Here is a 14,476-nt window from a genome sequence, read left to right on the forward strand (position 1 = left end):
ACATTCAAATTCCAAGAATGTCCTTACAAAAGTTAGAAATTTATCATGTGCTATTGCCTAATTTAAAAAAATTACTTTGATGAAAACACTAATATACTACTATACCCCATTAATCTATACACTACAAAAGATGATTCCACTTAGATATATAATACAACATATCTCGTGCACTGCCCTTGCCAATATCAATGGATATTTTCCATAATAACTCAGGTTTCTTCAGAAGGACAAAAGTTGATCTGATCAGCTAAGTTGAACAGATAACGGAAAAAAAATCTACATCCTAAGGTTTATAGCTTAATTTGTTTCTTTTTTTTTCATCTTATCTATAAGATAAACTTAAAATTAGAGGAAACAGAAATTCTAGGTGCGATGCCTGGTATTTTCCTCAATTTAAAAAGGTACATTAAAAATGTAGCTTATATATCTATCGATATTTTGAATTATTTTATATTTTATTAATAAGCCTCTATCTTTTAGTAAAGAGTGTCAGGGGTAGTGTGGGACTGAAAACTTCTTTTTGTATGTTTGTTTTGTGTATCTAAGTCTGTTTCTGTTTTGTTTTCTTTCTTCATTTTGTTTTTTAGATTCCACATATAAGTGAAATCACACAGTATTTGTTTTTCTCTGTCTGACTTACTTCACTTAGCATAATACCCTCTAGGGAATTGCAAGATTGTTGCAAATGATGATACTTTCTAATAGCACATTATCAGTCTATAGTTTAAAATACAAATTTGCTTATACTCCAATTCATAAATGAGTATACTTGAAAAAATGGCAAAGAGTCACTCATCACAAATTCCAAATAAATGGTACATGAACTCACGAAGTTTTTGTGTTCATTATGCAATTCATACTGACGGAAAGAATCATACCAGACCTAACCATGGCAAATGCCACAGTTGGAGCACTCCATTAACAAAAAACTTTCCTCCTCAAGTAATAATTAAGAATACTCAACCATTAATAAATATTTATCATATATTAGAGTTAATTATAAAACATCTGAATTAATACATACATTGGAATAACAACAACAAGGCTTTGGGAGGTTTTTCCCTGGTTCAGGCAATAAAGGTATTCATTTTGTGTTCAGAATTTAAAAACAACAATAACATCCACTATTACACACACTAGCAAGGCAAACATGTCAAAAATAAAAATATTCCACCTCAAAAATATCTTCTGTACATCTAAGTTCTAAATTATTACTGTTGAGTTTTAATAACTCAAGTTTTATTAAGCTTTGAATTAACATACGTTTAATTCCATAATCTTTCATAAACATTGTATTCCACTTGGAAACTAATTTGGAGAATGTCCTTTATATAGTTTAACCACCCCTGCCCCAACAGGTGATCTCAGCTACACTTGCATAACTGGGGAATAAGAATCCAAGGTTTTGTGGATTTTTTTGTTGCTTGTTTTCACTCCTACAGTGACTGTGGAATCATTATTTGGGTCTACAATATAAATATAGAAATATGTTGGGGCACCTGGGTGGTTCATATGGTTAAGCATCTGCCTTTGCTCAGGTCATGATCTCCAGGTCCTGGGATGGAGCCCCATGTTGGGCTCCCAGCTCAGTGGAGAATCTATTTCTCCCTCTCTCTCTGCTTGTGCTCTCTCTGTCTCTCTCTCAAATGAATAAATAAAACCTTCAAAAAAAATATATAGCAATATGCAGTATAATAGGAGCTAGGAGCTAGTGTCTCAAAGCTCTCTCAAAACCAGTCCAAGCTACTTTGAACTACATGATAAATTTGAGAAAACTTTACCAGATATAGTAAAATTTAGTGTAGAAAAATTTTGGTGAAGTCATTATGGTGGAAAAGTTTTGGATTTCCCAGACATTTGAAAGCTGCTAGAAATGATCTCAAAGAAACAAAGACATTTATAGTATTGTAATTTCTGGAATTGTTCATGGAATTAGATTTCCATAAATCTATGCCTAACTTCCTAACTATTGTATATATGTTCATTTGAAAGAAATTTTTCACAGTTAAAACTAATTAAATTTATGAGTAAAGCTAAATTAACAAGTAAATATGGCTATGCTATTTATTAAATATGAATACATGAAGATCAGTTGTGACCAGTCAATAAAAAATTTGCAGAAGTCAAGACTCAGAAAAATTATAATGTTATTAGTTCTTACTGTGATGGGCCAGTGAATAGCTGTTTTCCCCTTCATTTCAAAAAACACATTGATGGAATTAAAACATGTTAATATTTTTTTTTTCCTTTTATATAGTTTCCTGTTTCTGTTATAATAAATCATCTCAGAACACCTGGATGGCTCAGTTGGTTAAGCATCTGCCTTGGGCTCAGGTCATGATCCTGGGGTCCTGGGACTGAGCCGCACACTGGCTCCCTGCTCAGCAGGGAACCTGCTGTTCCCTCTGTCTCTGCCCCCTCTCTCTCTCTAATAAAGAAATAAAATCTTAAAAAAAAAAATCACCACAAATTTAGTGGCTTCAAAAAATACAAATAAATTATCTGATAGTTTTGAAGGTCGGAAGTTCTAAAAGTGATATGTCTGCAAGGCTGCATTCCTTCTTCGACCTCTAGGAAATAATTGTTTCCTTGCATTCTAAACTCCAAGAGGTCATCTGTGTTCCTTGGCTTGTGGCCCTTTCCTCCATGTTCAGTTCAGCAGGTAACATTTTCAAATCTCTCTCAGTCTCTTTTTCCTCTTAACTCCCCAATACCATGGTCTGAGTGTTTGTGACCATCCAAATTCCTATACTGAAACCTAATCTTCAGTATGATGGTATTTGGGGGTGGGGCCCAATTAGTCATTAGATAGTGCCCTCATGAATGAGATTAGCGCTTTTATAAAAGGGACTCCGGAGAGATCCCTAACCATTCTGCCATGTGAGGACACAGTGAGAAGATGGTTGTCTATTAAACAAGAAGCAAGTCTTACTACAAGGAGTCAGCTGGCACTCAGATCATGGACTTCCAGTTTACAGAACTGTGAAAAATAAATTTCTGCTGTTTATGTGCCGCCCCATCTCTGGTATTTTGTTATAGGTGCCCAAATGGATTAAGATATTCTTCCTTTCACTTCTTCCATCATCATGCTTCCTTAACTGTGACTTCCTTAACTTGTTCCTCTTTCTTATAAGGGCCCACCTAGTTAAACCAGGGTAGTCTCCCCAACTCGAGATCTTTACCTTAATCACATTTGCAAAGTACCTTTTGTCATATAAGGTAACATATTCACATGTTTTGGGGATTAGGTTGTAGACATTTTGGGGGAGCCATTATTATGCCCACCACATATACATGTGTACTGTAATGTTATATATGAATACATTTGTCATAAATATGTATATACATGGACATATTCATATATATTACACACATATATGAACTTCAGTAAATCAAAATTTTCATTGTCTCTTCTGGCAATTGTTATCCTTTCTCTTTTTACTTCTTTTTTTTTATACTTTATTTCATTTCATGATTATTATTGAAAATAACTTTGCCTTATGAAAGAAAAAGGTTGTTAAAAATAATTAATCCTGGTGTCAAATATTCTAGATATGTTACTGATAAACAGCCTGCTATTTCTCTTAAATAAAACAAATACCTTCTCTAATATAAAACAGTAAAACAAATATCCACAGAAATCAATGAACCATTTGTGACCCATTCTTTTCATTAATTTTCTAATATTTTACTCAATTCTACACTAAATTAACTTTCAAATACTATACTCATAAGCCACAAATCTGAAAAATAAAATGCAAAAGCTTTTATTCATGAAATATTTTTAAAATGTAGAATTGAGAGGGTCTTTTACATTGATATGGGTTTTTTCTACACCGATACACAGACATGTCTGCTGACCATTTTGGTAGAAATAAATTTTTCTTTTGTTACTTACCTGTTTAGAAGCAGATGTCCAAAATGCTTCCTGGTTTTGTACCGTAACAGAACATAACAAGATAGATTTGTTAAAAGCAGAATTCCCAATGGCATATGGAGCCACTGCTTCCCCTTCTCACAGCGACTAAGATTAATGAACAAAGAACCAGTGACTGACATAAAACCTACCCATGGGGGTGCCAACACCGTAACCTTTGGAGTCTATGAGGCCGCCAATCTGTGTCAGGTTACAGTTCCGCTGGGTAACAAACTCAATGGTTGTGGACTCCATTAGGAAAGCATAATCAGAGGTGAGGACTCTCTGGATTCCTTCTTCATTACTTTTGACGAGTACTGACTGCCTCCTGCTACTCATAAAGGCCCACATTTTGTCGTACGTAGATATTTTTGATTTCTAGGGAAAAATAAAATGGGTAAGAAAGATATTTCTTAGTTTCCATGTGATCCTACAATATTTAGATGGAATTCACTGTATTTCATTTACTCATACTACCCTAATTGTCTTACTAATAATAGTAATATCTACACAATTCCTGATCTCATACATCCAGGTTTAACATTGAATTATTTAACAAACATATCAAAAATAACTTATGTTAAAAATGCATAGCTGGTAAATCATAGAAGACAATAAAAAAGAGAATATCAATATTAATAGGAGGAATTTTGTGCTTGTATTTCACATGCGTATCTCAGGTGTATAATTTTATCTTTCACCATAACTATAACATCAAATTTGGAAGACATAGACACTGGACACCAACTGATACTGCAAAACCTTGAGTTTTTGTTTGTTTTTGTTTTTCCCTGCATGGTGATTATAAGACCAATGTCACATTATCCTTCAAATATACACAAAGATATAGGCTGAACAAATAAAAGCAATTTGTTACAAATAAAAATTTCCACTGGGACACAATCTGGACACCACAGAACCTCTTTTAGCCTGACTCAGGACAACAAGAAATCTATCATTCAGATCTACTGACTAACTAAAGATTCCTGGACCAATAAAATTGAATAGATCATATGTCCACCTGAAAATCCTCGATAAGGCTCCACTAGGATTTCATTAGTGAAGGAAAGAAATTGGTTTTGTTCAGAAGGCACTGGTAAAACATAACCATGGAAAAGGTTAACATCTGCTTATGAAAAGCTCATCTGTAAACCTTAACCCCAGTTAAATTCTTACACAAATACCAAAACAAACAAATAAAAAAAAAAAAACTGAAACTATAAACACAAGGACGGTATTCACTATATTCATTGCACTGGCATAAAAAGTTAAAACTGTTTTCAAATAAATAGATATGCAATCTTTCTACACCTTAAGCATGTATTTAGTCTTACATGTGCTAGGTCATAAATGGGATATTACCACTTCTTCCACAAGAAAGCAGGTGCACAATAATACTTTGAAAAATTCAGACAATGTTCCAATGACGACAGAAGAAAAACCTTACATGTACTGGGAGGAAAAACCTAAATGTAAAATGAGTGCCTTCTAAAAATAAGTATAGCATTAGGGCTAAGAGAGGATAGAAATGCAAACCTTTGTTCTCCAGTGAAACACTAAAGCATGCTAAAGGCAAACAGCTTGAAGTTTAAAAGATAGCAGCTAGAACATCTAGAATAAGATTGATAAGATTACAAATATGAGAAACTATGGTGGCATGTCAATTATTTTAAAGTAAAATAATCGTATGTTGGAAATAAGAAAAATGAAAGGAATACTTAAGGTTATGATGAAATCCTTATTGGAATAGTTAAAACTGATAGTGAGATTTTGCACAGATGCATTTGACCTTCCAAATCAGTAACATAATGAGGATAGCCAGAATAAATTCACTTCCTTTCAAAGGCACAGAACTTATCTCCTAAGGCTTTGCATTAAGAGAGGCCTAAATACAAAATAAAATCAAAATTAAAGCTCTCCTGCCGATTGAGATTTTACATAAAAAATTAAATTGGACATAGTTTTTGATTTAGTGATAATAGATAGATACATAATCCCATAAATAATAGTTTTAAAAATGTATGTCATCAAAACTGCATACTCATCAGTTGACAATATAAAATGTAACTCTTTAACAGAGAGTGATAGTGTGGTATCATAACATGGGCATACTCTTCGAGGCCAAAACCAAGCAGAGAGAAAAGGAAGCGTACAAAAAGTGTACAAGAAGTTATTTTTACTTGTATTGACCATAAATTGCTGAAATTCTCTCTTTTGTTTCAGTTATAAGAACATTAACAATTGATGTTTTATTGCTTTAGTTACATGATTTCCAATTTCTGATAACACAGTCCATTCTTTGATAAAAGTTAATTTAAACAAAACTTGAACATTAGTATTTTTGTCTCAAAGAGGGAGGGAACAGAATATTTACAATGGCACTCATCATTTAAAAATGTCTATATACTCGTAAAATAATACATAATTATGTCTTTCTTTTTTATAATATTTTGTTATATTATATATTAGAATTTCATAATATTATGTATTATAAAAAATTTATATTAGAAGTAGCATTTTCTGATTTAAAGACTATATATCACAGGAAATTTTAAAGAATAGAATTATATTTTAATAACATATCCATTATTAATGTTGTTATATAAACAGATCAAACTTTTTAACAACTGAAAACCAAGAAATTAAAAGCTAATCCCAAGCTATCTTTTACAGATATATATAGTCTAATTTTAAATTAATGCGAGTGTAGAATTATTTTACATTAGAAATATCTTATCTATGACCTTTAATTGAAATAAGGATTTTACAAAATGCATTTGCATATAAAATACTTTGAATGCTTTGCTGCATTTATATTTTATTTCTATGAGTACTTCCTAGAATTACTATTGATACTGATTTTGAAACTAATCATTTTGAATAATCCATTGCTACACAAGTATCTCCTACTGAGTTACTTCAGACTTTCAGAAATCTGTTGTTTATGATTTTTTTTAAGATCTTATTTATTTATTTGATAGAGATTACAAGTAGTCAGAGAAGCAGGCAGGGAGAAATAGGAGGAAGCAGGCTCCCCGCTGAGCAGAGAGCCCGATGTGGGGCTCGATCCCAGGACCCCGGGATCATGAACCAAGCCAAAGGCAGAGGTTTTAACCCGCTGAGCCATCCAGGTGCCCCTGTGGTCTATGATTTTTGTACAGTTTCACTCATCTTTCCTACCTGCAGAAGCTATAAATATTTCTATTATTCTTAAAACTGTTAAATAGGTGTAGATAGAAAAGTCACCCAAATTGTTTTGTTTCTCTTAATAAAAATTTAAAAACCCAAATAAGAAATATTTCGATTTAGAAATACTGACTATCTGCTGGTCACACATATTCTATGTGGCTTGTTTGCTTGATTTGTTGCCATTCTTGACCTCAATTTCCAATTTAGCACAGTCACTTGTTTGTACCTCCCATTTATGGTTATTAAGAGATATTATTAAAAATCATCACTGCCTCTGTGGACTCTGTATGTGTGGGGCGGGGAGATAATATTCAATTCTTTCCTATTTCAACAGAAAGTTGAAAAGGTGGACTAATCTTTAGCATCTTTTGACAATCTTATTACTTCTATTGCGTATAGTAGTGAAGAAAATCTAATATGTCAGGCTTAAAAACAAAAGGTCTGTACAACATGAATTTGACTGAAACCCTCAAATTTAAAGAAGATAAGAAATTTACAAAGTATTTGAACAAAGTATCAGAACAAACTCATAGCCTGAATATGAAGTTTAGGATGCTTTTTTTTCTCTATAAACCTGACCATTCAAAAATAGTTGGTCACCTATTACTTAAGTAATTTATAGATCTATCTGAATAATGTAGGCTGAGTCAGAAGTAATGATCACTAGCTGTATATCTCTTATTAATGAAATCTATGTCCTTATGCAAGCCACTTAATATCTTTGAATTCCAGTTTGCATAATAGTCAAATATCTTTGCCAACTTCTTAGTGTTTTTTTGTGAAAATCACAAAATATAGTAAGATACTATGTGTAAGCACAAAATATAATAAGACACTATGTGCAAGCACACTATGTAATAGTGAGATAGTTTTATAATTCCTATTATTTTTTAAAGAGAAAGCATACCACTAAATGCTTTATGTTAGTTTTCTTAAAAAAAAAAAAAAAAGACCAAAAACTGTGACAGAGATGGCAAGTTGAATACCATCTCTGAGTACATGTTTCTCCCATGGTAAGAAACCACACGATGAAATAGAATGGAAAAATGTACAACTGGAAACAAAATTTTGGAAGCTGGAAAGAAGACAGATGAATTGTAACTCCGTTAAGTAAATTTAGAACCCTCTCCTGCCCGCAAAACTTACAGAGATTGGCATTTCTGTATCTCTCTCAAAGCCAGAATGATCAAAGATCTAACAAAAGTAAAATTGATTGAAAGAATGTCTTTTTAAAAAGTTAGATGCTTGATTTCCTTTCTTTCTCTGAGCAGCACAGTGACTGCTCCATTCCATCCAAGCAGAGGACTAGAGATTTTATTCTCTGGAGACAAAACAAGAGCACATTGAACACAGGTTAGCCAGGGCAGGCCACGTTAAAACCAGAAGGAATAAGTTGGAGTCTACACCCAATGTTGAGGTCAGTCAGCCCTGTTTCTGTCCTGCTCCTTAGAGACAATGGAAGATTTCTTTTCAAGCGAAACTGGACTGCACCAGAGAGATAATAATGACCAGTTAACACAGATAAAGTTCAGCATGTGTGAGGCATCATTCTAAATTATATAAATATTAAGTCATTTTAATTTTACAAGCTTTCTATTAGGTGATAAGTATCTTTTCAGTCATCCTTCAAATGAGGAAACCAGAAAACAGAGAGGTTAATTTGCCCAAACTCATGTGGCCACTTAGGGGCAACGCCAGGAATCAAACATTGACAGACTAGCTACCAAATTCATGTTCTTAATCATTACACTGCATTGATTCTATGTAAAGACACATATCCTGGATTGCCAACAAAATGATCCAACACATCACCCTCTAGCAAAGCTCATAGTTTTTCAGCCTTGAGCAAGCTACCAGAGTTTCCAGTGAGCCTTTATCATCAAACACCAAAGATAACCAGATATTTGAAGGGAGCCTCTAATATGAAATATAAAGGGGAAAAAAAAGGCATACATGCCTTCAGAGAGGTAAAAGATATTGCATAGATGAAAATTAAATAAATAAATAAATAAATAAATAAATAAATGGATTCAGTTGAAAGAAAACACATTCAGGGAACAAATACATATTAAAAATCTCATATCGAAAATGAAAGCCTCAAGTGAAATATTAGAAAGTAAAATCTGAACAAAGTTTAAAGAAATCTCCAGAGAAGTAAGAAAAAGTTAAAAAGACAGAAAGAAGGAAAGAATGCCCTGAAGAAGGATCATGAACTGAGAAAGGCTGAGTCCATGTAATTTCATAATGAGAAGTGAAGAACTTTCTAGACAGAGGGAAAAGCAGTTAAGAGAAGTCATCTTGGACATGAAATTGATGGGCTGGCGTACTTGAAGGAAGTATGCTTTGGCTGGGGCATATAGAGTCAAAGAACATGGTACCTGAAGATGACAGAGATATTTAATAGAAAGATGACAGAGAAAGGGGTGACCAAGGTGACCTTACTGTTTCCCTCAGCTTTCTCAGCTTTAGATGAGCTTTTTCCTGTGTCCAGGCCCCTAACCTCATTTCTATCCTGGCCTTTCCAGAAACCAGATGGTCCAACCATTGAGGTCCCTTTACTCTTTTTCTTAGATTATTCACTTTAGAAAACATGTAATTGTAAATTCTTTGTTTGCATCTTTCAGATGCAAATCTTTTTAAAAGCCTCTCATCAGCTTTACAGCTCAGGACCATCTTTCTCAAGAACCCAGGAGCCATCCTTGAAAAATAATCATCAAAGAAGAGAAGGGCTTCTACCAAGTAGTCTCTCTGGGAAGAAAAGAGCTTAATTTTATGTGGGCACTTTACTCTAAGTTATAAAACAATTCCTGTCGTGAAGACACTAAAAGTTTCTTTTTCCTTTGGGTAAGACCAGTTAAAAAATACAGATGGCTATGATGCCCCCACCACAGCTCTTAGGAATACACAGCAGCAATCTAGGTGGGAAACAGTACTTGCACTAAAAGAAGTGGTGTTGGAGATAAAGAGAAAACTAAGACTTCAAGGTGTGGGCATGTGCGTGTGTGTGTGTATGTGTGTGTGTGTGTGTGTGTGTTATGGCTAAGGCTTGGTCATTATTAAACTACAGGTAGTAAAAAGAGGTTTAGATTGAGTAACTAACTGGTTTCTAGTTTAAACTAAGAAAGAAAAGAACATCAAAACAAGGGCGGGGGAAAAGATTATACCTAGTAGGTTGGAGGTACTTGAGAAACATCTAAATAGGTCTGCCATGTGAAGTTAGATATCTAAGTTTGGAGTACAGGGGAAAGGTAAAGGCTGAAAATACAGATTCTAGAGTCCTCTTGGACAAAGTAGTGGATAGATGAGGAAAGAAGATCGCAGAAGAACCCTAGGATCAAACTTAGTGCAATTTTGAATTTCAATGGCTGGCAGAGAAAAGTGAGCCTGCAAATGAGACACACAAAAAAGTGAACAAAGATAAAGGAAGAAAATATGGAAATTGTGGGGCTGCAGAAATCAAGGCAAGAAGATGTTTAGTGAACGAATGATCACTTGTAGTGATTTGTGGGGGGAAAAATGTATTCCTTGGACTTGGCAAGAGAAAGTTCCTTAGTTATTTAGCAAGAGTTAATTTAGTGGAGTCAAGTATTTAGAAGTCACATAGAAGTGGATTAAGGAAGGATTTGGAGAAAGTTAATGAAAGTTAAATGGAGCCAGTAAGTGTCAAAAAAGAAACTATACACACACACACACACACACACACACACATATATATACATATACACATACATATGTATACATATACACATACATATACATATACATATATATACACATATACATATATATATATTTGATCTCCACAATAATCAGTAAATACATATATATGTGTGTGTGTATCCAAAGATAAACTATATATTTACATTTACTGATTATTTATATATTTTTTATTTTTATAAATATTTTTATATATCAGTAAGTAGGACTCTGAAGAATAGGAGATCCATGGCAGTAGATAGAAGAATATTTTGGTTTAAGTAAGACTTTCAAAGAGATTGAACATGTTTAAATGTCAGTGGGGAGGTTCCAGGAGAAAAGAGAGGTTTAAAAAACCAGAGAAAGAAAGACAATAATGCAAAGTCTCTAATAAGATGAATCTCAAGTAGAATAACAGAAGATTTAAAACACTGCAATTAGCTTAATTAATATTAAACACATGTGGAATTTTATTGATACTCTAACATGTATTGTGTAAGGAGAAAACAAGTGGTCTCAGCTATATTTATTTTCAATAAATTAGAAAAATGTTGAACATTTTCAAAGTAAAATAGACTTTGAGGTTAAAATCAATAGTTGGAAGCTGTACAAATGAAAGATTAGGAATAAAAATTCATTTAAAGTCAGTAAGCAAGTAATTCAAACTGAAATTCACAATATTTGTATACTGAGTGTGAAAATTGCATGTAAAACTTGCTTAGAAGGAAGGACATATCAAGTTGCAACGTGAACTAAAGATTGGAGGTGAAAGATGGGACGTGCTGAAAGAATCCTATATATGATGTTTTGCTTACCCTGCTGTGTTTAAGATTGGTTTCATTCAATGAAGTAGCTACCGACCATCATCAAGGGACAAGATAAAATCATGGATGGGAACTAAGCTGCTGAACTAAAATGTACAGTCTGCGAAAGTTTTCTAGCTTCGGGGCTACAGAGAAGTAAGCGCCTACATAGAACACCAGGAAAGACTCAGGAATTGGTTCATAGCTTGGCTCTGTGCATCACTGCTGCCAACCTGGTGAGGAAAGACTTTCCAAAAGAATGCATTATTTAAGAGAAATATGAAAAGTGAAAGTCAGGTAATGAGCTAAGCATGAAATAACGTGATTCTCTGCAAGAAAAGCATTGAGATACTGACAAATTGGAGCATAATGGAGAAGCTGTTCAGGTGGAAGTTAGCCAAATAAGATAAATATTCAATGAGTGAAAAAAGAAATATTATTTTACTCCTTTACTACACAGATGAGAGAACTGAGGCTACTTCATAAGGAAAAAAAATTGCCAGTGAAGGTAGATTTGTAAAGAGAAAAGTGATGGTAGCATTTATAAGATCATGATTTTATAGAAGAATTTTAATTACATAATAAGATGATTAACAAAAATGAGAAACATTAAGTATTATCCTTATAGTTCTGATGTACATAATAATTTGGATAAATAAATTTGAGCAAATAAATGAAATCATGACTCAAACACATTTCTAGAAATGCAATGAAAGTCAAAGCACTACAGAGGAAAAACTTACTTAAAATTTTCTAAATAAAATCTTATTTTCTCAAGCAACGTACCCTGTCATTCTGAACACTAGAATCAATTTCTTTTTTGTTGTTGTTTTTGTGCCTCACATTAAAGACACTTTTTCTTCTATGTTAAATCGGATGGATTTAGGGTGTCAACGTTTAGCAGTGTTTATTTTATCAAAATGCTGAGGTTTGTAAGCTGACTTGGTTTTTGCTACATCAGCACAAAACAAATAAAACTAGTTCATAAGGCACTGTCTTTTCATAATAGTTTTCAACAAAGCATAAAAGAAGTCTTGTTAAGAATAAACTTACAAAAAATAAGAAATACAACACTTTTTAAAAATTCCTAGATGCCAAATGATTTGTGCTTTAAAAAGAGTATTCAGTTTAAATACTTGAAATATTTTAAACATACAGCTAATGATTTAAAATTTAAGGATATATTACTTTGGGCTTCTGGCAGAACTCTAAATTTGCAACCTGAAATTATTTGGGTCTTTGCAGATCTCAAATAACTAATGGTTTTATGCAATGCTTTTCTTGAGCATTTTAGAGAGATTTTTAGAACTGTTAAGATATTAATGTAAGGATAATGCTTTGAAATTTTGTTTCTGTGTGTCAGAAAATGTTATGAAATAACATGAAATAAAATGTTATGAAAGCTAATAAAGTAAGGATTACTCTTGTACCATTTGTATAGATCTTTTCTTTTTTTTTTTTTTTTAAGATTTTATTTATTTATTTGACAGACAAAGATCACAAGTAGGCAGAGAGGCAGGCAGAGAGAGGAGGAAGCAGGCTCCCCAAGGAGCAGAGAGCCCAATGCGGGGCTCGATCCCAGGACCCTGGGATCATGACCTGAGCCGAAGTCAGAGGCTTTAACCCACTGAGCCACCCAGGCGCCCCTTGTATAGATCTTTTCTTATTGGAAAAAACATATTTTACAAATACAAAGCCATCTTCTTTTTAAAAAAATATATCCTTAGCTTAAATTCTTTAGTACATAAATGAAAATTTTTCATTAATGAGTTCTTCATCTTCATTTGTTTTGCCTCCTGTCAAATGCAAATTAAAATTTAGAAACCATATTGTGATCATTAACCCTGTCAGTGTAAAAATGATAAGAAAATAACATATCGATATTTATGTGACCTCCAGAAGCAAGAATTTAAAATTAACTTTTTAAGTACATTCTAGAAGAAAGTTTACCTTTACAAATGAAATGACAAATCTTAAACATTAATCTTGTTTGTAGTATCATAGCCACGAAGTATCAAGAACACAGACAATCCAGTATTATTTTTGATAAGGTCTATTACATATAATATTAGAAGTATTAACTACAACTCAGGTTCTTTAAAAATGTTAATTGAGTGGTACAACATCCAAAACATCTTGAAGTAACCTAAAAAAGACTTCCTGTTAAGAATCCACTTATTTTGATTTAAAAAAAAATTCAGGAAAAAATTTTTGCTTTCTAAACCATAATGTCTGGCAGAACTCGCTGGACTTTAGTGCATGATGAATATGGTGAAATTACCAAAATAAGAGACAGGAATTTCTGACCATTTTTCATAATTACCAAAGTAAATTTGTTGGTATTGGACACTTACTCAAATTATTCCCTCTCAATAAATTCCACATGATGAATTCTGTTTCTAATATTAACCTAAATATGTGGATATAAATGTTATAATAATATTTCTTATTTTGTTAGGAAAAAGTCACATGTAATCATCCCTAATGCATGGTTTGAAAATGGCCCTGACCAAGGTCTCCCTTGGTAAAGGAGAATTTGGCTGAGATTTGCATTTTAATTTTTTATTACAGTAAATAAATTACCAACAATACTGGAACATATGTGCTAGGTAAGAACAGCTGAGCCCTATCTGGACTCATCTGACCTTGGTCACTAGGAAATTAGAGTTAATTCGGGAAAACAGGACTGAAGCCATATGTGGTTCATATCAAAGATGGATCTGAGGCTAGTGCAGTGATCTGAAAACATTTGGCTGTTAGTGAACCTGTCAGTTCTTGGAATAATTCTGGCAGTTTTATCTCAAGGCATCTGCAATCCCTTAAAACAGGATATTTGAAGAGAAGGACAATGAAACAGAATGCTTTTCTCAGT

At 33.1% G+C, this 14,476-nt stretch overlaps 1 protein-coding gene across 3 annotated transcripts in view; it reads right to left on the reverse strand.

Annotated features, from left to right (window-relative positions):
* Positions 1-14,476, reverse strand: part of GRIK2 (glutamate ionotropic receptor kainate type subunit 2) — a gene marked incomplete at both ends in the record, with an annotated part of 637,516 nt that overhangs the window by 24,161 nt on the left and 598,879 nt on the right. For all 3 annotated transcript variants that reach the window (XM_080806625.1, XM_080806626.1, XM_080806627.1), the window contains one exon: positions 4,069-4,294. In XM_080806625.1, the coding sequence (XP_080662751.1) occupies positions 4,069-4,294 (226 nt within the window). The remainder of the gene's footprint in view (positions 1-4,068; positions 4,295-14,476) is intronic.

This window comes from Martes martes, assembly GCF_963455335.1.
Source record: "Martes martes genome assembly, chromosome: 6".
Taxonomy (NCBI): Eukaryota; Metazoa; Chordata; class Mammalia; order Carnivora; family Mustelidae; genus Martes; species Martes martes.